Raw genomic sequence first — 26,006 nt, forward strand, 5'->3', positions numbered from 1 at the left:
CCGCAGAGCTTCTAGAAGCCCGCTTAGCGCGCGGCACTAGTAGGGGAGCGGGGCGGGGCGGCGGCTGTTTAGCGTGTTCGCATCTTGGTTGACGAGACGCAGCGGTGGTTGCATTATTATTATTGGGGGTTTCTTGGGTTTTTATTTTCTTATTTCCCCGGACTTTCTTTGCTGACCACGGCTTGGGCCAGAGAGCTGGAGCTGGAGCTGGAGAGAAATTGCAGGGTTACATTTTATTTTATTTTGATTTTGGACAGGGAGGTTTATCCTTTTACTGCGTATTTGTTCCCGTAGGTAGCCACGGAAGTAAGGACATATATTAAGTTAATTAATTATGTTTCTTTCTCTTTCTGCTTGTTGGTCGGGTAGCAGCTTGACAAGGGGCAAGGTTTCTTTATTAATATTAATAATTATTGACTTAACTTACTCCATGCTATTTAGGATGATTACTACTCCGTTGCTGTTACTTCAGCCAGCTCTCCTCCCGTCTTCCGTCCGCCCTTCCGTCTTCCCCACAACAGCCACATGGGAAAAATACATAATTGCAGCCCGCTGATCCTAAGTGAGATTCTACCGAGCTTCTGCTGAGATTTTTGTTGGGGTGGCACTGCGAGTGAGTATGCAGCTCGGTCGAGAGACTTTGCTTGGCTTGGTTTGGTGATTATAAGACGTTCCCAAGTGGAAAAGGAGAAGAAAGAAGACAAGACGGAGAAGATGCCACTCACTGTGATCACTACAGAGAACTTCCGGGCATTATTGATTGGTTCTAGTCAATTGGCACAAACGGTTGTTCTCCTGTGCCTGGCCTCTTTGACTTGTTTCTTCTTTCTTTTCTTTTTTTCTTTTTTTCCTTGTTTTTTTTTTTTCTTTTTTGCTGATTATGCCTTGAACCAGAGCTCCGGGATAAAATGGAGTGCTAACAAGGGCCGACTCCAGATATAGCCTATCATATTAGTTAGGTCAACTAACTAATTACTGCGGACGGATGGATATCTGTCATGAGTTCCGAAAACGGAGGAAGGATACAATCGATCCGCCTGAGGATGGGCCTGACAGGTTAGTTAGGCTGTTTGATTCCGCTGTTCCCCGGCCCATCTATCGGATAGGCATGGACTTGGGCCTCCTTTTGGGGGTGAAGGGAGAAAAAAAGAAAAGAAAAGAAGAAAAATAAAAATAAAAATAAAATAAAGAGAGAAAGAAAACACAGGACGGAGTAAGCAGTTGGGAACAGGGTATGTATGTATGGGGAAACCGGGGAAACAAACCTCCCTCCTCCCACAGAAAATAAGCCAGTCATCGGTGACACAGACAGACACAGGAAAGGCCCAAACGAAAAAAAAAAAAAAAGACACGTAACTAGAGAAGAGGAACAAGGCAACAACCGAGGACTGACGAGCAGCGCGACGCTGACAATTAACTATCATCCTAGTGAGTTTGGTAAGCTGGTTAAATAGTTTGGTCTGGTCTTGCTTGTCGGCGTTTGACGGTGGGCTTCAGTTATTTTATTTATTTATTATTCTTTTTTATTATTGATTGATGATGAGCTGGCACCAAGGTCTCGGGTCAACGGGGCCTCCTTTCAAGCGCCTTCATCCAACCCTTAAACACAACCAACCATGGCTGGCATCCATTAATTTATTAGTAGTTACTGCGTACTGCGTAGTGAGGCGAGACCGGGGCATCATCAACTTTTTACCCAAAACAGACCCTTGGAAAACCCTGGTTAAAAAAGGGGAAAAAGAAACAAAGACAAAGGGCGGTCGCGTGGTCCTTTTTCTTTTTTTCTTTTCTTTCTTTCCCCGGATATTAGCGATTGGCATTTATTTTTCTCAACTGGCGATCCGCCAATGGTCGAATAATAAGGCATGGATGTATGCATGCAGAACTCCAACCTGCAGGAGTTGAACAACGATGATGCCATACCAGGTCATATCACATTTTGATCTGTATTACGCTGTAACGCCGTCTGGTGTCTGCTGTTGGGGCCACATTGCTATTTAATATTGGGGGTGGGTTGGTGGGATACTACTATCCAAGCATGGCTGCCAGAACAAAGAGAGAGAGAAAAATCCAAGGAAAAGGGACAAGACAGACAGAGCAGGCATCCATCCCATCACATCCATCCCATCCATCCCATCCCATTCTCAGCAGCCCCCCAGGCTAGCTAGTTAACGAAATCACTGCGCGACAACCTGACTAGACTACTACTAGAGCTACGACCCTGTACTAACTGAAGGAAATAAATAATAATAATGTGAGCCCGCCCTTAGACGTGCTTCCCAGGGGACGGAACAGGGCTGCGGAACAGGTGGAAAGTGGATATGATATCAACAATAATCAGGCTTGAGACGGATCAGAGCAAGGAGGACTTCAGGTTTCGGGTCTCAATTGTTACAGGTTCCAGCTGAACAAACAAGGCCTGCGAGGGAGGTGTATGAGGCGTATGAGGTTGTATGAGGTGTATGAGGTTATAACGAAGTGCCTGGCCCTGGGAAGCTTGGAACACAGTCGCAGTTCCAGCCCTGACTCTGATTGAGGCGAGTGAGTGATAACTACTCTAATACCAGAAATTGTTTTATTTTTTGTATGTGTGTAACTAATAACTAGCCAACCGACCTCCAAGCTTCCCTGATGAAGGCTAGTTAGTAGTAGTAGTATATTGGGTTAGTGATATACGGAGGAGCGTGTTTAGTTACACAGGGGATGAAACCCAATACAACTCCGCTTAACTTATTATTATTAACTAGCGAAGTGACCTCAGGAAGAAAGAAGGCTTTACCCCGGTTTTTTGTGTTCGTCTGTTTAAGTTGCTTTTTTTTCTTTTCTTTTTCTGCGGTCTGGGCTGCATTGCATCGTTGGGCGATCACCTTTTCTGGGCCTGTTTGCCGGCGTAAATGGTATTTATTCTTCTTATATATGGAGCCAACCGCCGGCGTTGGGCTTCTTCTTGATTTCTTTTTCTTTTTCTTTTTCTTTTTCTTTTCTTTTTTTCCCCATTCTTTTATATATCATTCTTTATTCTTTTCTTCCTTTTATAACATCTTCTCATAGTTACTCACTTCTTGTACTGCTTACGATCGTTAAGCTACAATACCTTACTACTTACTGTCCAGCTTAGAAAATATCTATCGGACACTCGCTTCCCAATTTTACTTGACTCGACTATCAAAAACCCATCTATACAACCAACATATATCGTCTTCTCTCCTCCCTAATCAATAAATACAATATTAACACCGGAAACCAAACCCAACCCCCAAACCGAGAAGAGATAGACAGTAAGTAAAGGAATTTCGTTTTCCCTGGTCCTTAATACCCCCTCGTTCTCGCATTCAGTTTCCCTTCTCCGGGTTGCGAGGCGAGCCTCGGCTCTTGTGCTCCATCGATCTGTGAGCCAAGGCAGCTCGATATATCTGGAGCAGACCATCATCGACGACGATGAAGAAGATAATGGCATGGAAAGGGAGCTCCGGGGTTGGCGAGGACTGGACACGTGTGGGGAAATACATGAAAAAATAAAAAATAAAAAATATCATGTGCAAAAGCCGCGGACATGGAAATATGTCTATCTACACACTTATCTATGCCGTATACATATGTATACACACACTCCTGGTTCTTTCAGTTCGTTGCTAACGGAATTCCGGCGCCCATCAACATAGTATAGCATAGCATAGCGTACAGCTTAGCCAAATATCCATATACATCACATCATCCGCCTCTCGAGCTTCAGACAAACAATACACCGGCAAACGGTAAACGATAAACGACAATCTCGTCCATCGAACGGATTAGAGAGAGCCAGAAGTACCCGTTGAATAGCAAATATCAAAGGTCATATAAACAAAACACAACTCGATTTTCAATAATTGTTCACTTCCACCCCCGAACCAAACAAGGCATCCTCCTCTCTCTTCTTCCCCCCAACCCGGGAAATATATAAAAAACAATAGGGGAAAAAAAGGAAGAGGAAAACAGCATTAAAAAAAAAAAAAAAAAAAAAAAAAAACATAACATAACATAAAACAATGCCGGCCACCATGTCCCAATCCTACCAACATATCCTCTCCCCAATCCCCTCAAAGTCCACCCTCGTCAAGGGCACAGGCACAGACACAGACGGCACCACCACCACCACCACCGGCACCACCAGCACAACCAAAACCACCAACAACATCAACGGCATAAACGCATCAACCTTCATCCAAGAGATCTCCCGCGCCATGCAAGCCTCGTCCTCGCAGCAACCCAAGTACGCCGCGTACCCGTACCTGATGGACGATGGGGTTGAACATCCGCCTCCGCCGCCTCCGTCGCCCGTGGGGTGGTCGAGGTCTTGAATTGATAAATCGGATTTGCTTTTGGGGGGACAAGGGGGGCGGGTTTGGTTTTTTTTTTTCTTTTTTTTTTTTCCCTTTTTTTTTTTTTTTTTTTTTTTTTTTTTTCCCCCATTTTTTTTTTTTTTTGTTTTTTTCCCTTTTTTATTTTTTTTTTTTTTCTTCCCCCCCCCCCCCCCCCCCCCTTTTTTTTTTTTTTTCTCTTTGCGGGATTCGTTCACATGCAACGTATAGACAGGTAAAATATATATATAGACAGGACTCGGGAGGATATCACTGGGCGTATTTGCTTTTGAAGATTTGATAATTTTCTCTCTCTCTCTTTTCCCCTGAATTTTTTTACTTTTATTATTTTTTTTATCCCTAGGTTTTTCTCTCTTTTTCCCCCATTTTCTTTTCCTACAGTGCAGCTCTTCTATTCTACTATGGTGTGGGTGTTGGCAAGGGTCAGGGGTGTGCTTATCACTCTCACGCACTCTACTACCCGCATTCTGCCATATATCTACCTTTCTCCTCAAGGGATAGCATGTCCTGTTAACTTCATACATTATATAGTTACCACCATTTAATCCAAAACCCTCTCCTACTTAAATAGGCGCGAAAACAGTCCCTCAAAGTGTATTTTCTTTTCTCCTTTTTCGACAATGTCGTTGTGGACTAGTTTAGTTATCTGGTAGTTCGAGCCTGGTTTTTTTTCTCCCTATGTCATGCCCTTTGTTGCCCTAAATCCTTGGCATCGGCACGATAGGCAACAGCGGATGGACAGGCCTGGCCTTGTAAATCACCTTCCGCACGCATGTCGGGTACTTGTCTGCACATGCACTGTCAGATTGCCATGGGATGAACAGTTAAATTTCCGTAGACGGAGGTATTATTACATTTTGCGAGTACGTTTGGTCCATAGCATGGATCACCCGGCCTGGCGCTACAACGTGAACAGTCGCGACAGGGGCACCCAGCCCAGTGGCAGGGTGGCGGTGCATTTCAGCAACGTTTCACAATAGCCAAGCTCCCCGGCCAGTCGACGGAGGATACTCGCCTATTCCATCGTCTCTTTTCGTGCAATGTACAGAGTACGGAGAATCTCCTTCCGCGAACTCCGTCATTGGACATCGGATCGCTCATCCGCCCGATCCACCGCCGGCATTTGAAGGAGATTGCCTGTCTTCTGGTTGCTGCGGCGCATCAACATCAACCTCCATCCCCACGGGGCCCCGACGGCCTTGTCGTCGAGATATCTGACTCCCGCATCTGCTCCTGCTCCTGCTCCTGCTCCTGCGTCGGCACCGCTCCCACTGGGCCCTCCGCACGCGCATAAATATCCTCCAGCTCCCTCAACGCGTTCACATCACCTTGCAACACGCGTCGATTAAGCAGCTCCAGCTCCGCAATCTGCTCGCCCGTGCGCGCCCAGCCGCGCAGCTTGGCCTCGAAGTTCTGGTTCCGCTTTTGGGAGAATGTGGTGCGCACAACGTCTGACTCGCCTTTGGCGCATTTGGCGTTCATGAGGCGTTCGAGGAAGAGGGCTTGGTTTGTGGATGGGGCGCGCGGGGCTGCTGTTGTTGTTCGTGTTGTTCCGGCAGTTGCCATCTTCCCAGGCGTGGGGGTATCAATATCACTGGTCTTCGGTATCTCAGAGGAGCTGGGGATTAAGTTCGCTTTTTGGCCTAGGATCTTAACGCGATTGGCGGAGATGAGGTCGTAGTCTGGATGTTGTCGGAGGCGGGGAAGCGTGGAACGTTCCTCGGGCATTGAGAAGGTCATCTCCGTCCCGACCAGGTCGACCCATGAACAGGAGAAGATCTGGTTCCGGTAAGAGATGATTGGGTTCTTGGAATGTAGATCCATGATTTGAACCTGGTCTTGGTGTTGGTGTTGGTCGTGGTCTTGGATGTCTGGATCAGAGTCGGCAGGGCCGTTGTCTTGCTGCTGATCGTCACCGCCATTTTGGGCTGCGGCATGAGGGGAGTCTAATGATGTGGTGGGTTCGGTGGGAGTAGATGTAGTGCGCTTCCGCGGGGCTCGAATGGGGCCATTGCATGTCGTCAGGTCGAGGTTTAAGTAGAAAGTCTGGATGTAGCAAAGTGTATTAGTAGGCGGCGGTCGTTTCTAAATATTTGATGGACCGGCAAAAACCAGGGTGATTTTTCCAGACAGGGATATTATTATTATGAATTGAGGATTACACACACCTCTTTCGCGTTATAATCATATTCATATTCATAGTCAGAGTCAGAATCGTCTGATGCGACCATTCTTGAAGTCCGGTCCTGAGAGCGTGGAGGTTGAGTCGAGCACGCGTTTCACTGTTCGCAGAGGGAGGGCAAATGAACGGAGGCGACGATCTAAAATGGCAGCATCGAAGCTTAAGTCACCTAGACAGCCATGCGAGTAGCAGTTAATTTCCGTAGCTGCTTGGTCTTATATATATATATATATGGGGTATCGTATCTGGCCGGCGGGGAATGTTGTTCATGAAGCTCGTCGAGGCATAACTATATATGGACGCGAAGGATGACATAAGCAGTCGAACAATGAGGTCATCGACAAGGGAAAGAAAGTAGAAAGGACAAAAGAAAATAAAGGAACTAAAGGAAAAAGAAATATGAGGAAAATTAAGAAAAAGGAAGAAAAGAAGTCAATAACTTGGTCAAATGGAAGAAGAATATTCATATTTGGATATATCCGGGGGGGATTGAATTAGTAGTGCTGCTCTATAACTATATAAAGATATCATTTGTAGCCATGGATGGAACTTCCTCCGAAATCCGAAAATGAAGACCAATTCAATTAGCTGCTAGCTCTTTGATAGTTAAATACCATTATAAGAATTCTAGTTTTAAACAGCTCGAATAATAGAATTGGAAGCCCTTGTTTTGTAGCAACCGCTCTGAGCTCTTCAGATCGAAGATCGAAGATCCCAGCTGCGGCGGCTGAAACAAACCTGCATTATTTAGTTGGTTAATGGTTAGTTATTTATTCATCTCCAACATCTTCCATCCATCCATCCATCCATCCATCCATCCGTCCAACTTCTGGTATCACTCATCACTCACCCACCCACAACATACACACACAACTCTCTCTTCTCTTCTCTCCCTCCCTCTATCTCTCTTACTCACTCACACACAACAAACGTCTTAACAACCAAGGTCCAACAACAAGAACATCTGCAACGTGATCAAGCGCCCTTCACTGTCACACTAAATCTCATGGCTGATATTCTTTCTGGAATCAATAACCTCATCCTCTTGGACTCTCTATATCCATTCTTCCGTCTTACCGTTGTTCCTTAAGGTTCATGTACATGTACTTCACTACCAGCCCTAAGGTATACATACCCTCCTATGACTCCCGGCGAATATATCCGTCCGCACTAATAACTTTCAATCTTTTACTGCAGAGGCGGGTGAGCTTAACTGAGAATCCTCTTTCTTTGCATTGCCGTTGGAAACTGTACGAAGACCACCACAGCTGCTGCTAACCATTCCGCCGTCCGCTCCCTCTCAACCGAACCTTTGCGAGATATATTTGACCAGAAGTAGGTTGCTCTTTCATACTGCTACATAGTGACCCCCCCCACATTCTTCCCATTGGTCACCGAATTCTCTGATTATGAACCTGTTCTGCGTTGATTTCTAAACTTCGGGCTTGCGGCTCTGCCCGGACCCTGCAAGCTCAAATGCCTCAGCAAGCTGCTGCTGTTGCTCGCATCCAATTGTGCCTGTTCTCTTTACATCCGTTCAGACGGGTTCTGCTAGGGCATATCTCGGAGCCGTATTAGCGCTGTTAAATATCTAAATATCTTGCCTTTGCTATTTGGTGATGGTCTGAACTTTGGGTTTCTGCCCCCTCCCGGTCCCAGATGCTCTGACTGGACATGACACCTTTGCCAACATGCGGTCTGCCCGGGATAAACAGCTGTTGATTTTGTTGAGCCTTTACGTTTCTCGTTCTCCACTGTCAATATATTTTTCCAATACAATCTCTTTGCCGATCCGGGCTTAGGCGGTGGAGCCGATAGCCGGACACCAAATGCTGTCTTCCCAACCTACGGCGAAGGGAACTTGTCTTACATTTTTCCTTTTGTAATCAAGCTCCACTGTGGCATGCGCTTACTTACTGTATTACATAGTGGCTCTGCGGCCTGTGCTTGACCATGGCGTCCAGCTGCCGCTCCTTCCCCCGACGCCGTCTATACAACCCGCGTATCGCCATCCCGTAATCACCTTGACATCACATATCAGTATCCCAGATGAGCCACGAGATTCTCCTTTATACAACGACGACGGAGAAGAAGAAGAAGAAGACGGAAACCAGACAATTGTTGTCCCCGATCAGTCTGTGTCTGAAATTACTTCGGTGCCCGAAATCCTCATATCCGAATCAGGTGCGAACGATAGACATCCACCAAATGTTGCGCACAGTAATCTTCCAACAACTGAATCTACATTAACCCCCCAGCTTGCCAACAACCCCTGGAGACAATCAGATCTTTCTATCTGCCAGCAAATGAGGACAAAAACCCGTGCTGCGATCACCATTCTCTCATCCTTAATTGCCTATGTATCGATAAACAGCTTGGCTAGGGCTCTTAACCCTTCCGCTTTCATTTGGTATGACGAGGATAGGGAGGAAAGCCGCTGGGTCGCGACCTCAAATTCCTCGTTGGATCGTAAAGCATGTCGCTGGCTTGGTCTTTGCGGAGTTGCTCACTTTCGAGGAGTAAACGGTCGTTTTGGACATCGCAAGTCTGTGCAGCATGGCCAAATACCAACCGCACATGCCGGTGAGCAGGAAGAGTGGGAATCTTATTGGACGAGCGGCAACAAAACTCGCCCTGAAGATTGGGCCAACGATGAACGCCGATTGCGCGTGATTCCCAACTACGTTCTGGAATATGCCCCCCTGGTCCACCTTTTCTCCGGCGAACAGTTTTGGCCTGGTGATATTGCGGAGCATCTTTACCATATTACACCACAATTGAACTATACCCCCATCCAAGCTCAAGCTGAGCATCCCACCCTTGCTGACCTCAATGAGCTGAACATGTGGCAGAACGGAAGCTATGTTTTCTTGACCAGCAATGACAATGTGGAGGATCGACCACCTTGGTTAGAGGCAAAGAAAAACATTCCGAAGCCTGACGCTACCGAGGACAAATTGGAGTGGCACAGTGGAATTCACGACGTACAGGAAGCTATTGCGGTCAGCGACATGGAGGATTGGCATGATGTTGGAAGCAGTCCTCCAAAGGAAAGAGGGAACGAAGCGGACCCTGATTCACATTCATCACCGATTCCCGCGGAGGCAGCTGAAAAGTACGATATTGTGGATGATAAACTAGCCCCCTGGCCGGATACGAGAGGTATACGCGATGAAAAGAACAACATTCCCGGCCGTAGCAAAGCCCCAGCAGTTTTAATCGTCGTGGATAAAGGCAACGGTATTGTGGATGCATTCTGGTTCTACTTCTACAGCTTTAATCTCGGCAACATAGTTCTTAACGTCCGTTTCGGCAATCACGTTGGCGACTGGGAACATTCGCTTGTTCGATTCCACCACGGGAAGCCCAAGGCTGTATTTTTCAGCGAACATTCGTTTGGGGATGCCTATAGCTATGACGCGCTAGAGAAAATCGGAAAAAGGGTAAGCTCTTCTTCTAAACCTGATATATGTACTACACATTACCTCTGTGAGCAATCCTGACTGAACTCTCATCTTAGCCTGTTATATATTCAGCTACTGGGACACACGCCATGTACCCCACGCCAGGCAGCCACGCTTACATCCTCCCATTGGGTTTGCTGCGTGATCAAACTGACCGTGGCCCCCTTTGGGATCCTGCCCGTAACTACCATGCGTACACCTACGACCATAATAACGACGTTTTACGCGCCGCGAACGTTACCCCCCACGCGCCAACAGAATGGTTCTACTTTGCCGGCCACTGGGGCGACAAGTTTTACCCCCTGGGTGATCCGAGACAGTATAGATTTGCCGGACAATACCACTATGTGAACGGACCATTGGGCCCCAGGTTTAAGAATCTCGGCCGCCGGAAGATCTGCGGGGGTGCTGCGACGGATCCATGTGTCATTAGGAATTGGATTGGAGATAAGTGACGAGGATCTGGAAAAGCTTTGTTGGCAAGAATGGGACGGCGGTGTTGTGAATTTTAGCTCCTTTTCTTTTCCTTTTGCTCTTTCTTTCTTTCTTTTTCTAGGAACGGTGTTAACATGATAGACAAGAGGGTCCGGTTTCGGTGTTTGTAAAAACGTGGGACTCTTGAATGGGGTTCTATGACATTTTTTTTGAGTTTGGTTGTTTTCTTTTTTCTTTTTTCTTTTATGTTTTTCTTTTATTTATTTATTTTTTTTTTTTGCTTGCAATTTACCTAGAGGAATTGGGGTCGAGGGGAGTTTTTGGGAAGATCCATTTCTTGTTTTCTTCCTTCCCGCCGTTTTTTTTAGTTCTTATTATACCCTTTGAGACGACCGTGCTAGTACTGGCAACCCTTTCTCAGGATTGTACTGTACACCAACACATACATTCATTACATATATACGTACATACACGCATATAGAAGATATTGTGGGTTAGAGGTGGGATGGATTGGGATGGGGGAACCGGATGGTATAGAGATGGTCGGCTGGCTGTTTTTCGCTCTGACATTGATTAGTTATTGCGGGATTGTTGAAAACACCTGTATATATTTTATCTTGTTGCTTAGTTATATTATTTGTTTTACCTACTTCGTTCAACCTGTTGGCAATCTACGTAACTATCCGCACCTTGCTGATTCTTGTAACTTCTAGTCCTTGCTTGATAACAACAGATGTTAGGCATGAAACGAGACTTGCAAAAAGAATCGCCGTTAAAGAGCGTAATGGAAAATGGAGTTGTCATAGGTGCCTTTGTCTTGTTTGTCTGTTTGTCCGTTTGTCCGTTTGTCCGTCTGGTTCTCTGTATGCTAGTAATATGATTTGTATGTAATGTGTGTATATACATGAAAATGTTGACAAAAGAAGAGCAAAAGTGGAAATGAAAATGAACACTCGCTGTACATATAGGTACAGTTGACTAGAAACCTAGATAAGATGAATGAAACATACAGAAGTAGAAGACAAAAGAGAATGAATGGAAAAGAAGGGTCATTTATCATACTCACCACCCGTTACCACCCCCTAGGTATCATCGTCCTTTGGGGTAAGAAAGGGAAGGGGAACGGAGTGCGGAGGTTCTTAGAATTGGGCAAGCAAGAGTAGTAAGAGGTTTCGAAAAGTGAAAAAGGAGCGAAGGGGACTAATAAAAGAAAATCAAGACATGTTAACCTATTAGCTAGGAGATGTTACTGTACTTAGATACTTAGAAGGAGATCAGAAGACTGGTAGTTTAGAGAATATGAGTAAAAGGGGAAAAAAAAAAAGGGGGGGGGGGGTTTAAAAAGCAAAGCAGAGAAAATCAAGAGAGATATATTTGAAAAAAAATGAGCATGGAAATAAAAAAAAAATAAAACTCCCAGTTTCCGCCAATTAATTACTTTCATAATCCACCCATACAAAAAAGGGGAAGAAAAACAGAAAACAGCCACTTCAGCTTAGAAAAGAAGCTTGAACTCAGTAAAACTCCATGTCTGTCCGCGCGCCCCCGAGCCCTGGATAAGATATGATAAAAAAAAAAGGAAAACAAACAAGCGAAATACCTATAGGAAGAAAAATGGTGGAAAAAAAAAAAGAAAAAGAAAAAAAGAAAAGAAAGAATTCTGAGGGCGACGGAGAGAAGGAGTAAGAAATATTATGGAGCAGGCAGGATCAGGAGAAGTAAAGAGAAGTAGATGCGGAAGGTATTAGGAGGTAAAGCTGGATGAGAAGTAACAAGAAAAAAAAAGAATAAAAGAAAAGAAAAAAGAAAAGAAAAAAGAAAAGAAAAGAAAACGCCAGCCATACGTGTTCCCTCACCAAGCCTGAGTACTACAAGAACAAAAAGGAGTTCGTGAGCAACACAGAAAAACAAAGGAAAAGGTGATATAGACGAGGGATAAGTGGGGAAAAGGGAAATAAGAAAAAAAAAAAAATTGGAACAGGGAGTTGATAATGGATGTTCAGGATGGGGAAATAGGAGTATGTGAAAGTAACACCATGCGATAACAGTATGGAAACGGAGAGTGGTGATGTGCACTAGCCGGCCTGGTTTTAACCACAGATGAAGATTGAGTGGGTGAAGGCGAACAGAAGATGACCCGGAGAGAATGGTTTCCGCCTCCGTTGAGCAGGTAAATCGAAGAATTCAATATCGGGATCCCGACACGAATGACCTATCCGATATATGGCCATGCCGGGATTGAATAAATGGAATTTAAGAAGTAGAAAATTATCCCGGATGAATATAGGGAACGCAATGCATGTTAAAAAAAAGAAAACTCGCTGTACGGAAAGAAGGAAAAGTAAAGTCGGTTGGGGACCTATTGTATGTAGCTAGTTCGAGCCGAGTACCGAGAGAACCAACATGGATGTACGTAATTCATCGATTCGGTCACGTCCTCGAAGGCCTCTTCCTCAATCCAAAATCCTGCTCCTGCATCTCCCTGATCAGCCGCAACGTCTCTGGATCTGCATCCGCATCCGAAAAGCTGCCGCGAGTCGTGTCACGACTCGTCAGTTTGTTGCGCTGATGCGGAGAGGTCGGTGAGGTGCGGCTATTGCTGTGGCGGTTGGGATGAGGAGAGGGATGGCTTCCTTCAACGCGCTTCTTGTCAACAACGGGATTGTGCTGCTTGGTCTCCCTTTCCTGCTTGAAAGAAGAGGTTGAGGAAGAAGAAGGAAGCGGGAGGGCGTTTGTGCGGTGATGCGAAGAGGATGGACGGGATGAGGAAGAGGAAAGAGAATATGATGATGGCTTTTTTATAATGGAGGTAGAGGTAGATGAAGATGGGATTGTTACTGACAAGTCTGAAGGTGCGGTTACGGTCGCGGGTGGAGCGCGTGCTGCCGTCGCCGTCGTCTTGTGTTCCCCAGCAAGAACTGTGGCCTCAGGAACTAGGCGAGGGTGACTGGAAGAGTTTCGGGATAGGGTGGCAGTAGCGTCGTCAACGACAGAGAGTTCCCCATATTGTTGTTGCTGCTGTTGCTGCTCGTTCTTTACGGCCGCCTTCGTTTCGCCGTCGGTCTGGTTAGGATCGACTTCCATATCGTCTGCGAGAGAGGTAGGGGGAGAGACAAGGCTGCTTGCTGGGGCTGTGGTGGCCGGCAAGGAGGAGGTAACTTCTGATGGTGGTACGAGATCCGCTTTCAATGTGGGTGGTGATGCATATGAAGTTTGGCTCTGGGTAAGCTCACTGTGCGCTGTAGCCCCAACCTTATCACCAGAGCCTAGCTTCTCATTTGGCCCATTCATACGACCCTGCAATTGCACCGCCTCAAAGTCCAATTTGGTCTGAGGAAGTTCCTCTCCCGAATACTCAAATTCCGGCTTTTGCCGCTTGTTCGACGTGGGCGATATATTGTCGTCGCTAGATCGAGGACGCTTGGTGGAGGTTGCCGCTCGGGGTTTCGATCGTTCCTGCGCTTTGATGGGATCTATCCGGCCATTCTCATCATGAATACAACGACGCTGAGAGAAGTCAATGGGTTAGACATGACAACACCATAGGGTGAAAAAAAGAAAAAAAGATATTTGGCAGGGGAAAAAACTAACTTTGCTCTTCCGGCATTCATCACAAGCCTTGCTACGGCCCTTCTTTCCAGAATTGGAGGAATTCGGGCTAAACCCTTTGGCCTTGGCGGAGTTGGCCTGAGGAGTCATTAGGAGTGCTGAAGAATCATCCATGGCGTTGGGGAGCATCTCATCCCATTTCCCAGAATGCTGCTCTTTAATCCGATCAACATGTGCAGCAGAAGCAAGGTTCAAGGCCCCAGCAGCTGCCATGTCCTTGCCATTGAGTGGCTGTTGCTTGGCCGTCAAGGATGTAAAAGATTCTAAGCTTTGCTCATCCTTATGCCGACAACGGATCCGCCGTTTCCGACAAGCATCACAGGCAACGCGTTTTGGACCCAGGCCGGTCGGTTTCGATATCGAACGTGGTTTATTTGATTGGATAATTTCATCCACATCAACAAGAGAGGCCTCTCGTTTCGGAGGCGCTGGTGTTCCGCTTGTCGACGGCGCAGAGGTAGAAGTAAAGCCTGTACTAGACATACCGCTCGTATTGATTTCGGATGATTGATAGGAGGGGCGGCGACCAGCTCTCAATTCCAGGTTGTTATTAAGCTGTAGGCTCTCTGCGGCGATATTCCGCTGTGAACGTCGACTGGGTCTAACAGTCGGCTTCCTGCCCGACATATCAACCTTGGTATCAAGAGAAATGGCACCAGGACGTGTCCAGCTCGCGGCATGCTCATTCCCTCTCTTCCATGCTACCCACACTCCAAACTTTATTATGGTGTCAACAGGATCTGCTTGTCCCTTAGGGATAGATCTCTTCACGGCATTCCTGGTTTCTGTCGTGACGCCATCAACATGGTACCCACCAGCAATCAAAGCAGTCCTCAGGAGATATTTTGCTAGTTCGGGCAACCCATCCAGCTCGGCTTGTGAGTAGAAGCGTGCATTGTAATTCTGCGAACCAGGTTCAGCGCGGTTGTCATTCTCTCCGGATTCGTAGTAAATTGGATACTCGCGATAGAAGCGGTAGTTCTCGTCACGGGAGAATGACTCCAGAACTGTCTGTGGAATTGGATCATCCTCCAAGTATTTGATGGCAGCATACCACATGATTTTCTGGAAGTACGGATAACGGAATTTCTTAGGAACCTTTGTGTCCTTCTCAATTTTCGCAATCTTGATTTGCATTCCATAGTTCATCTTCGTGAGGAAGTTTCCGCCAATGACAAGGCTATCTTCCGGTGTCCAGACAGCATGGATCCAACCAGATGGAATGAGCATGGTGTCACCAGCGGAAAGGTCAACTCGATAGCATTCTTTGGTTTGGTTTCCGAGAAAGGTAGTATCCTGTGCAGCTGAATTACACCATTCTTCGTATTTTTTTAGGTGTTTATCCTTGGGCGGAATGAAAAAGAAACTTTTCTTTCCCTTCAGAATATGGTAGTAGACAGAGGAGCCCCCGAAATCGACATGGAAGTCAGTGTAGCAATCCGCAACGGACATTAAGACGTAGAATTGGACTTTTGGAAATTCCCCTATAGCCTGCGACTCCGCTGGCCACACGTGGTCTTGGAGATCAAGGTCACGCACAATTTTGGGTCGTCGAATGAGTCTCCCAAGAGGACTGTTCGACACCTCGAGGCTAATAACGTTGCGAACGGCCTTTGACGTGGAATCGTCGTAGTAGTAATCTGCCCACCGTTGCATGTTCCATCTCTTGTCCTCCCCCTGCTGTGATTTGACATCAATCACTTCGACGCGTTCTTCGGGTCCATAAAGCTCAGCGACATGTCGAACAGTGAGACCTTGTGGGATGACCATGTCCAACAAATCCTGGCCACAATCGATAACTTCATTGTAGTCAGCGTCATCGTCAGGCATGTTATCCGCGAGTTCATCGAATTCTTCTTGCGTGGAGGCTTCGGGTGGATAATAATCGGCTGAACCAGGAACGGAGGATCGCGTGTTGAGAGATGCGGGAATGATTATCGGCTCAGTCATTCCTATACCGCGCTCGAAATATTCCGCAGTGACGAGTTCCGGACGTATACGAGCAAAATGATCGGGCAAAAATGTGATCTTCCCTTCCTTGATTGGCTGGATATAATGATGCTCAGGCGTTTCAGCGGACGGCATTACATACCCCTGATTTAGACTAGCATAGTCGATGGCCGTTCGTGCGCGGGAGGACTTGCGTACAAAAGTAGTTGGTCCATGCGTAGGGCGGCATCCACGGCAGATAAACTTGTCGACTGTTCTAGTGTCGCGATCGCTTTTGAATCCGGCACACACGATATGGAACCACCTCATACATCCATCGCAATTTATCCAAGTCACAGCTTCATCGCCCTCACTATCAGACGCGACTCGATCCAGGTGACAGGCCGCGCATGTTGCTTGACCGGAACTGTCGTTATCGGAATCTTCCTCCTTAAAATCGGAGGCAGGTATGCTTTTCGGACGTTGGAGTGGACGCGGTGCTTGTTGGGTATCTGGGCCATTTGCTTGCAAAGTAGTATCATGGTTCTCCTCTGCAATGTAATGTGGATCAACTGAGTCATCCTCGAGCGCCGGACCAATTGATGGGGCTAGGAAGTGGCCGGACGCGAAGCCGTTCATGAATGGTCTTGCGGTGAACGCAGAACCGTCGGACTTCGATCGAATGCGAGATGGAGTACCATTATTGTTGCTCCTAAAGAAAGCAGAGGATGGCTTGTTTTCCGCGGTAATATCCCATCGTTTCGTCCACAGCTCAGCAGGGTCCGTGGCCCATTTAACACCGGGATTTTGGCCGTTCGTCGACTCGTGTGCAGCCAGCTGCTGGGGTCTCGAGGCATCATAGAGTGGAGGGAAATTACTTGGTCTCGCAAAGTTAAGCAACAGTTCTGCATCAGTCTTCATGCTATCAAAGGTAGAAACATGGCTAGTGGCAGGCCTGGAAGCTCCCATTAGCCAGGTAGGTGATGGAGCCTTTTCCGATCGAGCGCGCTTGGATGGTCGTTCGGACTGATTGGGAGTAGGTGCTTGGTGGGTTGTGGGGGATATAGCAGTAGCGGGTTCGTCATATGTAAGAGGCGCGAAGGTTGGGCTTGTCGCGAGTGCGATGGTGGCAAGAGTATCGATGTTTGAACCAGACCTTTGGTGGCCGACTCTACCGGTGGGGTTTGTATTTGCGTGGTTGCTGGATGAACCGCCGGGAGGATGGTGACTATAACGATGATCAAGACTTTCCCGCCCATCTTGAAAGGTATTATTATTCCACCCAGGCTTCACTGATGACCCTTTCTCAACAAAAGGAGGATCATTTCGGGGTTGTTGGACGCCATCGCTAGGGTGGGTGTTGCGGATGGAGGAAGAGGAGGAATCGGCGGGAGCGCGAGGTGAGATCGACTCGATGGCATGTCGCGGTGGCGAGGGAGTGCGATAGCGTAATGGCCGCACCCTAGAGGGATTCCGAAAGGACGAGGTATTTGCCATGGCAGCCTTTTTGGTGATGGTAGGCTCGCCGGGGGGAGATTGAATCGTCTAATCAGATGGATTGCGGTCGGTTTCGCGATGTTGATAGCAAAGGCGGGGAAGGCAGTGTTGACCACACAGGTCTAACAGCAGAAAAGAGGGAATGCGCGACGACGCATTCCCGATGGATCAGAGAGTACGGCGGATTCGGACTTATTGGGAGCAGAGAAGGGGTTCTGATGGAGTGCGCAGGGAGGGGGGATGGAAGGCGGAGATGGGAGCAGAAGAGAGCACAGCGGCTGGGTTGGGGGGAGTGGCTCCGAAGGTGGTTGTCCGCAACGGGGAAGGGACTAAGCGAAACAGGCGATGGTTTGGCTTGCGGCGGCGGCGGCACTGGGGGGCAACTCCCGCTAGAGCTCTCAGCCACCATGGAGGGCGGCCATGGAGTAAAAGCTGTGGCGATGTTGCGAGTTCCTGAGTGTCGATGATCAGAATAAGACAGGCAGATTATGAATTGAAGTTGCGGTGGGAGAGCAGAGTGAGGTTGAAGCCAGAGCCAGTTGACGTTTGGTGTTGTGGCTGGTATGGACAATACGCAGCGCTGGTTTCGCCCAGCGGCGGAATACAATAACGGTATTGTGTTTATATCACATCAACCTCTCGTCGCTGGTTTTCGCCAACGAAACAGACTACGTTAAACAGATTTTTCCTTACCTAACTTAGGGTAGATAATCTATCCTAAGTTATTTAATATCATTGTCTTGTTGTTATTACGCTGAAATAGATTTCTTCACTGTGTTCTCGAAGTGCTCTGTACGCTGGATCGCATAGACTTCGAAAATCAAAGCAAGTGCCATAGAGGAATCTATCTAACGTTGGGTCCGTCCAAGAGCCCCGCTTGCTGTCCTTTCCTAGTATATCCCTCAAAACACTGACAGCGGCTATTTCTAGTGCAACTCCCTCATTTATGACTTCTCCTAGCAGGTTTACGAGCTTCGGGGTATATAGAGGCATACAAAGAAGTGGTAAGCGGAGATCGAGGTAGGAGAAGGAGTATGCGAAACGTCTACGGCCGGCCTATTGCGCCTTATCCTATAGGTCAAGGGTACATGGTTGGGTGATGTGCCGGAACGAAGAATAGGATAACATGGTATATAGCAGGCCGTTCATTCTGCTATCCCGCAAGGAGGCGGCTTGACGGTAGTAAGCTCATTTTAGGAGGAGAGCTTTGGCTTTTGGCTGCTAGAAGTGGCTATGGGTTTTCCTAGATATTGGGTACGTAGGTAAGGCCTGATGGCAGGAAGAGGTCACAAATACTGGCCTCAGGCGGCCGCGAACGGTATTAGCGGTTCATTGCATTGCTGCGCATCGTCCGCTGGAGTGAACTCGAAAAGAAATTGAAGCTTCTGCATAGATCTCTTCCGGAGTTGGAGATTGGGACGGAACATGCCATCTGCTCTGTGTGATAAAAGCGTAACAGTGAGTTGGGAAGTATTTAACCAGGAGTATAGATTGAATCGTGAAGGTTGTATCATGCGTATGGTAGAGGCAAAGTTCCAAGGGAATCAGACAAGCGTTTGAGAATAACGAGGAAACTAACCAGATCCAAGATCTCCACCACCCGGCCAGGAGATTCTGAACTTTAGAATGCACTCCATAAGTGTTTACGCAGTAGTCATACCCGCCACCAACTCTAGCAGATTGACATGGATATCTTGTTAATTTTCCAGTTGGATCTCAAAGGAAACCCTCCTGGAAGCGTAAAGACAGCGGCGTCAGCGCGCATCCACCACCGTCCCCTACCTATCAGAGCCCGGCAAAATAATGAACTATTAACGAAGGTCCAATGATTCTGCCATTTCGGTGCCCTTCGAAATGTCTCTTGATAAGGTTTATATATGTTGTCTTGTTGAATCAAGACTCCTTAAGCAACTCTCCAAAAGGGGGAACGGCTGTGAACCCGGATTTTGCATCCTTCACTCTGTATCTACAGGATTTCGGGGTGAATCTACAGTGACGTAATGCGCGACTTCAAAACAATATACATATACAATTAAAGTTAAAGCTTAAAGGTTTTTGCATTATCTCAATCGACTGTTATCCCCGGATGCCTTTCGAATAGCGTTCTGTTCAAAGGCCATCCGACGATGCCAACTGACGATGCAAACAAAGGGGTACCGGTGTAAATAATTACATGCTTCTAGGTTCCCAGCCCATAACCGGAGGAAGCAGGCAGAGCCAACAATTTCTCAGTGATGGGTCCAGTCATGAACGTTTCCAACACCCTTACCAAAGGCCATGAGGCCATACGAAAACAGATGTTCCTTCGACAAAAGCGCGAATTTGGGTTAGAAAACAACATACGAACCGCCAAACAAGCCAAAGAGAATGGCGAATGCTGGCAGTGGAGCTAAGACTGCGCATAGCCCCAGACCAAGAAGAAGCAACCGCGGAGACAAATGTCGTGATGAAGACTAGGATGTAAAAGTTGCCGAACCGGTCGGAGACATGGCCGAACCCAACCTAACCAAGCGTGGAAGCGATATTAAATGCTGACAAGAGAAGCGCGCCCATTCGAGGTGAAAGGTCAGCCAGGGTTGCAAATATCGGCAGATAGATAGAAGGGACATAGATGGCAAAGCCCTGGAACAGGTTAGAGAACATCAAAACCCAGAATTGAGGTTTATGCACATAATCAAATTCCACCCTAGAGGTAAGTTTATTTCCGTTACTTAATGGAAGCCGTCTACCCTTGATTAGAAGTAGGATAGGCACCACTAAGACTGCCTGGGCAATAGCAAGCCCCCTGAGAGCTTTGCGATATCCGTACGCCAGGAGCCATTCAAAAAGGAAAGGTAAGCCCACACTGCTAACCCCACTACCGGCAAAGACGACACCGTACGCAAGGCGCAAAGGGAGTCCCGAGAAAGGCTATGTTCGTTGCGGCGGTGCTGATGACGGGGATATTGGGGTTGTGCAAAAATTGCGGGAGACGGCTGTAGTGCTCCTGGAGGCAATGTTAAAACCTATACTATTAGTATGGGTTCGGAAAAAAAAAAGGTAGCCAGCTTCAAATCAAGTGGAGCTTATTCCATATCACGGCCCCAATCAGGAACAAACCGAAAAGAAACAGCCATACCCCGGCGCCTTTGTCCGCAGGCGGCAACCCCGCAGCGGGATGATCGCACGGTTGGGCAGACGTTCATCAGGTCTGTCAACTCTATGAGCTCAATAGACATAGGTGATGAAAAGAAAGAAAGAAAGAACGAATATAAACTCAGCAGGTGATTGCTATAGTATGCTATGGAACCTTGTGATGGTTAATAACGAGAGGAGATGGGGGGAGGTCGTTCTGTATCTCTAATTCTCATTGATAACCCAGCTCGTTGCGATTAGCCAATGGCGTAGGTGGTTGGAATAGGAGTAGAAATGGTCTGTTTAAAGTAAGCCCTGCTTCTGTAGGCTCATGAATATCAAGAGGGAAGTCGGATTAAGATGGTGGCCCAGAGCTTCGGGCGTCTATTTAGCTGATTCAGCTGTGAGCAATTGAATAGGTAATTAGGGCGTGTGGGAGTATGGTAAGCATGGCGGCGATGCATTGTGTAGGCTACTGGGGCAAAAGAGCTCAATCACCACCAGCGCCTGCTGGTAGAAGGGCCGATCAACCGCGGGACCCCCAACACATTGTTCATCGTTTTGATGACAACGCAGGAGGGCCTTGTCCTATCGTATGTATGTCCATGTTTTATCGGCCATGTACTCCGTAATCGGCACGTTTTCAAGTTTTAAAGCAACTTATTACACCGTTAGGTTGGCCCATGCTTCTGTTTAATGTGTCCACCCAATACCTAGCTGCCCCCACCACTGGGCCACCAGACGCTGAGGACAAGAGGAGCAGGAAGAAGACTGCCCTCTCTTACCCGCTCCAAAAAGACGCGTGCTTAATATCTCTGCGTACTGAGAATGATGTTTCCACTGAGCGCAAGCCAAAGTGGGATTTGCGCTGTGGAGGTTGGATGGTTAGTTGAGGCTTGGATGACGTGACCAAAGGCGTGGTTGAGGCTCCAAACGTCTCCACTTCTTCCAGTTAAAGTTTCCCGGCTGGGTCCTTAGTCGACATCGGGACTAGCCCCTTATGTTTGTTACATAATCCACACTATGCCCAAAGCGGCAACAACCCATCCGACCAAACCCAAGATCCCAGGAGCAATGGGCAAGGCGTTGTATCTCATCTCTCTACGGAGTACTCTTTTAACGATCTCCCAAGGTCTGTGTCTCCTCTGTCTGTCGACAAATATCCAACCACCCGCCCGCTACCCTTCCCACAATCAGACACACATATAGCACTACTCTGCTCCTAAGCAAATCCCCGTCTCCGCATACAGACCTCGCCTAAGAGATATGAGCCGCAGCACCAAGCTTGCCCCGGAAGCCAACAGGTATGTCACTAGAATATTCTCTCCTCCCTCTGGCCCCGATTGGCTTGAATCTCTCTTTGCGACAAGCACATAATGATGGGAAGGTATATATGAACGGTACTAACACGGTGTGGAAATCTAGGATCCTTTTTGTGAAGAACCTTAGGTGAGTTAAACCTAGCATCGTCGTAACCATGCCTGCCTGCTCGCCGTGCCCGAAGGGACACCTCGAGACTGCACAGATAACTCTTCGCCGCAAGCCCTTCCTCCGGTTCTACTCGATATACGATGGGAAAGAGGCCATATCTAATCGTTTCATTTTAAATGTATAGCTACAACGTCACCGCAGAGGAGCTTTTTGACCTTTTCGGGAAATTTGGCCCTATTCGGTAAGGGAGCACCCACTCTCTGGCCGCCATTGGATCAACAAATATTTGAGTAAAGGACATACCTGCTGATTGCTGATGGAATAAACAGTCAAATACGTCAGGGCATTGCAGCAAACTCGAAGGGCACTGCATTCGTCGTGTACGAGGATGTTGTCGATGCCAAGCAGGCCTGTGATAAATTGAATGGATTCAATTTCCAGAACAGATATCTTGTCGGTTAGTATATCCATAGATACACATCTAGAAAGCGGTGGAATGTCATGGATAATAGAAGGAGCGAGCTTGATTGTTCGATACCCTGGGTTAACAGACCTACTGACTCATCTAAACTACGATTTAGTGCTATACCATCAACCTGAGAAGATGGCCAGATCGAGGGAAGATTTGGCCACCCGACAAGAAAACCTAGAACGACTAAAACAACAACACGGCATCGACTGATTTTTCGTCTTCTTCCCTCGTTTTTTGTTTGCATGCATGTCTCTCTTTCTTGTTAGTTATTTATTTCCCCCCACGGTTATCTTCTCTTTTTCCTTATCTTCTTTTTTCCCTCCCATTCCCCCCCTATCATCATATGATTAAAAACCCCATTCGATGTATTCCTCTCTTCCAAGTGTGACAAATCGTTTTCCAAAGTCACTTATTTGGAGAACATTTACCTCTCCTACCACTACGCCTTGCGGAGCTAGAGAGGTGCACCTCTAATTTATCCTGGGAGGACGGTGTGCAACAATATTTGGGTCTTTATTTTTATTTTATTTTTTTTATCTTTTTATCGATTGGCTTCGTTGCCTACACTCCTCATTGCCTTCCTCCCGTTTTTTTCTTCTTCTTTTTCATTTTCCATTTTTTTTCTTCCTCATGATATTGACACGTCAGACTCATGTTCATTACGATTAGTACTGTTATTTGTTTATTTCCCCTAATAGGTTTATATAGGGAGGATACGGCAGAATGTCAGCAGAAATATGCAGTTATATTAAGTTTTACAAATAACAAATAAGGAATGAAATACGAAAACTTAGAGACGTAGGAAAGAGGGAGAAAACTGAGTGTTCTCTCCTCTCTCTCCCCCAGCCGGGATGCTGCCCTGGGTGAAAGCTCATGGAACCTTTCGTGGTTTGGGGTTATTCGTTGGCCGCCTTATTATTATAAAGAATCACACCTTTCGAAGAAATCTGTTTATGGTTTCTGTTTGACATATTCGAAGATTTCTTCTTCAACTACAGAGTATTGAGGTTAATACCAGACGCGGTGGACCTGGCCAGGCCCTGTGGCGCTGGTCACTGACAGATCACCTGACATCACGCAACCCCAGCCTGTGACCTAAACATCCTCATGCCTCAACATCATAACATAACGTCCACACAGAGAGAACTGAGAAATACGAAGAAGCACCGCGAGCTTGTTTCCACCAGCTAGAAGCCGCCACTATATACCGGGACTTGAAAAGCTATTCATCCCGTATGGAATAAATATCAGCATAGCCTTGCTTGGCATTTCGGTTTGGGATGGAATACGTTCGCAACTTTCGTCCCTCAACCACGGTTAAATAACCAGCCCCGTTCGCTCATTTACCTCGACAGGAAGACCAGGGGCTAACGCGGAAAAGGAGAGAATAACTAAGGGCGGAAGATAAAGAGCAGGAAACAGGAGCAAATAGAGGTAGAGAGAGCGAGAGAGCAAAGCGAGAGAGCAAAGCGATTACCCGCCACATGCATTCGAATTCCAGGCTCCAGTCCTTGCCTACTTTCTCCTCTCAAGGCATGACCCGTGTCTTCAGTTGACGGCCTTCTTTATTTATTTAAATACCACCTAGGTACTGCTTGCCATGGCAGACCTATTACCATCACAGACTTCAAAGGTCATCGCCACCATCGCCGTCGCGGCAACCCACACCATCTTCTTTCCGTCCTCCACATTCCCTCCCTCCCCGTCGGCAACATCCACCTCAATAATATCCCAGTATCAAAAACAACAGGGCAGCGGCAACGGGGAAAATGACGGTAGCAATGGCGAATGTGAGCTCCTCGGCCCCTTCGCGCTATTTGTACAGGCTGCACTGGGCGCCCTCGCGCTGCTTTCACTCGTGTACAAGCGATGGCGAGAACGGCCACAACGACCCGTGAAGGTATGGGCGTTCGACGTGTCGAAGCAAGTCTTCGGCTCTGCTATGCTGCATCTAGCCAACCTGCTCGCGTCGATGTTTTCCGCAGGCCAGATCCCCGTGACGGCGACGTATCAGCCGAATCCGTGCTCGTATTACTTGCTAAATTTGGGGATTGATGTATGTGTTATTGATTTTAAACACCCTTGAGATAAGATCATTTTTCTGGATAAGTCTAGGATACAGCGGTGTGCAACAACTAATCAATGTAATTTCTGTATACAGACAACCTTCGGCATCCCCATCTTGATCCTGTTCCTCCGTATCCTCAACCGCGCCGCCCAGTACACTCCGCTCGCCAACCCGCCTGAATCTATCGAATCAGGAAACTACGGCCACCCGCCCCGCGCCAAGTGGTGGTTCAAGCAATCCGTGATCTACTTCTGCGGCCTGCTCTGTATGAAAACATGCGTTGTCGTCCTGATACACATGCTCCCCTTCATCGTTAAGATCGGCGACTGGGCCCTCCGATGGACAGAGGGGAATACCGCAGTTCAGATATTCTTCGTGATGCTTTTGTTCCCGGTCATTATGAATGCGGTGCAGTATTATATCATTGATATCTTTATCAAGAAGCCTGTGCCTGTTGTGAGGCACGAGAGGGTTCCAGGCGAAGATCCGGATGATGTTGATAGTGATTCTGATGGCGTTGATGGTGTCGGGATGGCGGGGGATGATGATCGGCATCGGCGGAGTGCGTTGTTGGCAGGGATTGATGATGGGGATACTGAATTTTCGAGCGATGAGGAAGACCCTGTGGTTTTTTCGGATAGTGATGATGAAGCGAGGGTGAAACAACCCTTTGAAGCTGGTGACAAAGGCAATGGTACTACAAATTAATTGAGCATCCACCGTGATAGATTTGGATACTCTATTTTGAGATATATGCTCACCTGCCATCCCTTTCACTGCCATGTTAGTTTTCTCATAAGAACAAATGCCTGATACACCCTGATGTACTTTATCTTCTTGTTCTGCTTTCTTGTCTACTTGCGGGATGCTTTGCGAATGGCGTTTTGGCGAAAATTCTGGCTATGTTTCATATTCTCCATTTGCCTTTGTCGTCTTCTTTTGGATATCCAAGCATTCGCCTCCTCAAGACAAACCCTGGCATTCTGTATTCTTTTCTGCTTGTATTTTCGCTCCTGTGCGTTATCGAAGCGTCATTTCTCTTCTTTCTCTCATTCCTTGTCTTTTTTAATGGATCCAGCCCAAATCAAAATATATATATATTTCACTTTTATTTCAGATGCATCTTCAGTTTGTTCCAATGCTCACTGGAATGGTGTGTCATGATGTGATACGCCCTTTTTGTAAAAAAAATAAAAATAAAAATAAAAGTAAAAAAATAAACCGCTGAATTGTTATTTTTTAACCCTTTTTGCAACTTTTTTTTTTTTTTTTATACTTAAAGCCCCTTACGTTGCTGGCTAGAAATCCTATCACACCAACGATTTATACAGGAGTTCATTACACTTGATCCTCCTTCTCCTTTGGAGTAGTCTTTAGGTTCATAAATGCCCGCATATGGCAATCGCAGTCTTTGTAGTTTATATTGAAGTAACGGGAATTATTT

The 26,006-nt window shown here is 47.0% G+C and overlaps 7 protein-coding genes across 13 annotated transcripts; 5 read left to right on the forward strand and 2 right to left on the reverse strand.

Moving 5' to 3' along the window:
* Positions 1–2,748: 2,748 nt before the first annotated feature.
* On the forward strand, positions 2,749–4,447 carry BDBG_05417. Of its 2 annotated transcripts, none has more exons than XM_031722135.1 (2): positions 2,749–3,278; positions 3,663–4,447. In XM_031722135.1, exon 2 carries the CDS (start codon positions 4,029–4,031, stop codon positions 4,338–4,340), a length of 312 nt encoding a protein of 103 aa, XP_031578951.1. In that variant the 5' UTR covers positions 2,749–3,278; positions 3,663–4,028; the 3' UTR covers positions 4,341–4,447. The 2 variants fall into 2 exon arrangements, with proteins under 2 accessions (XP_031578951.1, XP_031578952.1); XM_031722136.1 differs by having other exon boundaries at positions 2,954–3,278; positions 3,668–4,433.
* Positions 4,448–4,522: 75 nt separating this feature from the next.
* On the reverse strand, positions 4,523–6,834 carry BDBG_05418. 2 transcript variants are annotated; one of them, XM_031722137.1, is made up of 3 exons: positions 6,530–6,834; positions 5,216–6,407; positions 4,523–5,148 (listed from the first exon to the last, which is right to left on the reverse strand). In XM_031722137.1, exons 1-2 carry the CDS (start codon positions 6,590–6,592, stop codon positions 5,529–5,531), a joined length of 942 nt encoding a protein of 313 aa, XP_031578953.1. In that variant the 5' UTR covers positions 6,593–6,834; the 3' UTR covers positions 4,523–5,148; positions 5,216–5,528. The 2 variants fall into 2 exon arrangements, with proteins under 2 accessions (XP_031578953.1, XP_002623910.1); XM_002623864.2 differs by having other exon boundaries at positions 4,523–6,407.
* BDBG_05419 (vacuolar protein sorting protein 62) lies at positions 6,828–11,638 on the forward strand. The gene is made up of 4 exons (XM_031722138.1): positions 6,828–7,668; positions 7,741–7,878; positions 8,473–9,986; positions 10,064–11,638. Coding segments are annotated over exons 2-4 (1,914 nt in total). The 5' UTR covers positions 6,828–7,668; positions 7,741–7,877; the 3' UTR covers positions 10,463–11,638.
* On the reverse strand, positions 6,946–18,066 carry BDBG_05420 (PHD finger and JmjC domain-containing protein). Of its 5 annotated transcripts, none has more exons than XM_031722142.1 (4): positions 14,034–18,015; positions 13,285–13,949; positions 10,645–13,075; positions 10,472–10,559 (listed from the first exon to the last, which is right to left on the reverse strand). In XM_031722142.1, exons 1-3 carry the CDS (start codon positions 17,475–17,477, stop codon positions 13,036–13,038), a joined length of 4,149 nt encoding a protein of 1,382 aa, XP_031578958.1. In that variant the 5' UTR covers positions 17,478–18,015; the 3' UTR covers positions 10,472–10,559; positions 10,645–13,035. The 5 variants fall into 5 exon arrangements, with proteins under 5 accessions (XP_002623912.1, XP_031578958.1, XP_031578957.1 ...); XM_031722141.1 differs by having other exon boundaries at positions 10,645–10,993; positions 11,093–13,949; positions 14,034–18,011; XM_031722140.1 differs by having other exon boundaries at positions 10,645–11,005; positions 11,093–13,949; positions 14,034–18,011.
* Positions 11,820–19,167, forward strand: BDBG_05421 (uncharacterized protein). The gene is made up of 2 exons (XM_031722143.1): positions 11,820–18,335; positions 18,408–19,167. The coding sequence occupies exon 1, from the start codon at positions 17,534–17,536 to the stop codon at positions 17,942–17,944; it is 411 nt and encodes a 136-aa protein (XP_031578959.1). The 5' UTR covers positions 11,820–17,533; the 3' UTR covers positions 17,945–18,335; positions 18,408–19,167.
* A 2,404-nt stretch (positions 19,168–21,571) lies between these two features.
* On the forward strand, positions 21,572–23,506 carry BDBG_05422 (pre-mRNA branch site protein p14). The gene is made up of 5 exons (XM_002623868.2): positions 21,572–21,895; positions 22,017–22,040; positions 22,207–22,263; positions 22,352–22,479; positions 22,604–23,506. Exons 1-5 carry the CDS (start codon positions 21,858–21,860, stop codon positions 22,702–22,704), a joined length of 348 nt encoding a protein of 115 aa, XP_002623914.1. The 5' UTR covers positions 21,572–21,857; the 3' UTR covers positions 22,705–23,506.
* Positions 23,507–23,532: 26 nt separating this feature from the next.
* BDBG_05423 (vacuolar membrane protein) lies at positions 23,533–25,783 on the forward strand. The gene is made up of 2 exons (XM_002623869.2): positions 23,533–24,550; positions 24,656–25,783. Exons 1-2 carry the CDS (start codon positions 24,095–24,097, stop codon positions 25,268–25,270), a joined length of 1,071 nt encoding a protein of 356 aa, XP_002623915.1. The 5' UTR covers positions 23,533–24,094; the 3' UTR covers positions 25,271–25,783.
* Positions 25,784–26,006: the final 223 nt, after the last annotated feature.

Source organism: Blastomyces gilchristii (genome assembly GCF_000003855.2).
Source record: "Blastomyces gilchristii SLH14081 genomic scaffold supercont1.11, whole genome shotgun sequence".
Taxonomy (NCBI): Eukaryota; Fungi; Ascomycota; class Eurotiomycetes; order Onygenales; family Ajellomycetaceae; genus Blastomyces; species Blastomyces gilchristii.

Bases quoted from the DNA above. Each gene is read 5' to 3' on its own strand.
- BDBG_05418 (XM_031722137.1), bottom strand. From the start codon at position 6,592: ATGGTCGCATCAGACGATTCTGACTCTGACTATGAATATGAATATGAT. The intron at 6,408-6,529 runs GTGTGTGTAATC...TGCTACATCCAG, and splicing joins ATGATTATAACGCGAAAGAG to ACTTTCTACTTAAACCTCGA.
- BDBG_05422 (XM_002623868.2), top strand. From the start codon at position 21,858: ATGAGCCGCAGCACCAAGCTTGCCCCGGAAGCCAACAG. The intron at 22,041-22,206 runs GTGAGTTAAACC...TTAAATGTATAG, and splicing joins CTTTTTGTGAAGAACCTTAG to CTACAACGTCACCGCAGAGG. The intron at 22,264-22,351 runs GTAAGGGAGCAC...TGGAATAAACAG, and splicing joins GGGAAATTTGGCCCTATTCG to TCAAATACGTCAGGGCATTG.
- BDBG_05423 (XM_002623869.2), top strand. From the start codon at position 24,095: ATGGCAGACCTATTACCATCACAGACTTCAAAGGTCATCGCCACCATC. The intron at 24,551-24,655 runs GTATGTGTTATT...TTCTGTATACAG, and splicing joins TGCTAAATTTGGGGATTGAT to ACAACCTTCGGCATCCCCAT.
- BDBG_05419 (XM_031722138.1), top strand. The intron at 9,987-10,063 runs GTAAGCTCTTCT...CTCTCATCTTAG, and splicing joins TAGAGAAAATCGGAAAAAGG to CCTGTTATATATTCAGCTAC.
- BDBG_05417 (XM_031722135.1), top strand. From the start codon at position 4,029: ATGCCGGCCACCATGTCCCAATCCTACCAACATATCCTCTCCCCAATC.
- BDBG_05421 (XM_031722143.1), top strand. From the start codon at position 17,534: ATGGATTGCGGTCGGTTTCGCGATGTTGATAGCAAAGGCGGGGAAGGC.
- BDBG_05420 (XM_002623866.2), bottom strand. From the start codon at position 17,477: ATGGCAAATACCTCGTCCTTTCGGAATCCCTCTAGGGTGCGGCCATTA. The intron at 13,950-14,033 runs GTTAGTTTTTTC...GACTTCTCTCAG, and splicing joins ATGAATGCCGGAAGAGCAAA to CGTCGTTGTATTCATGATGA.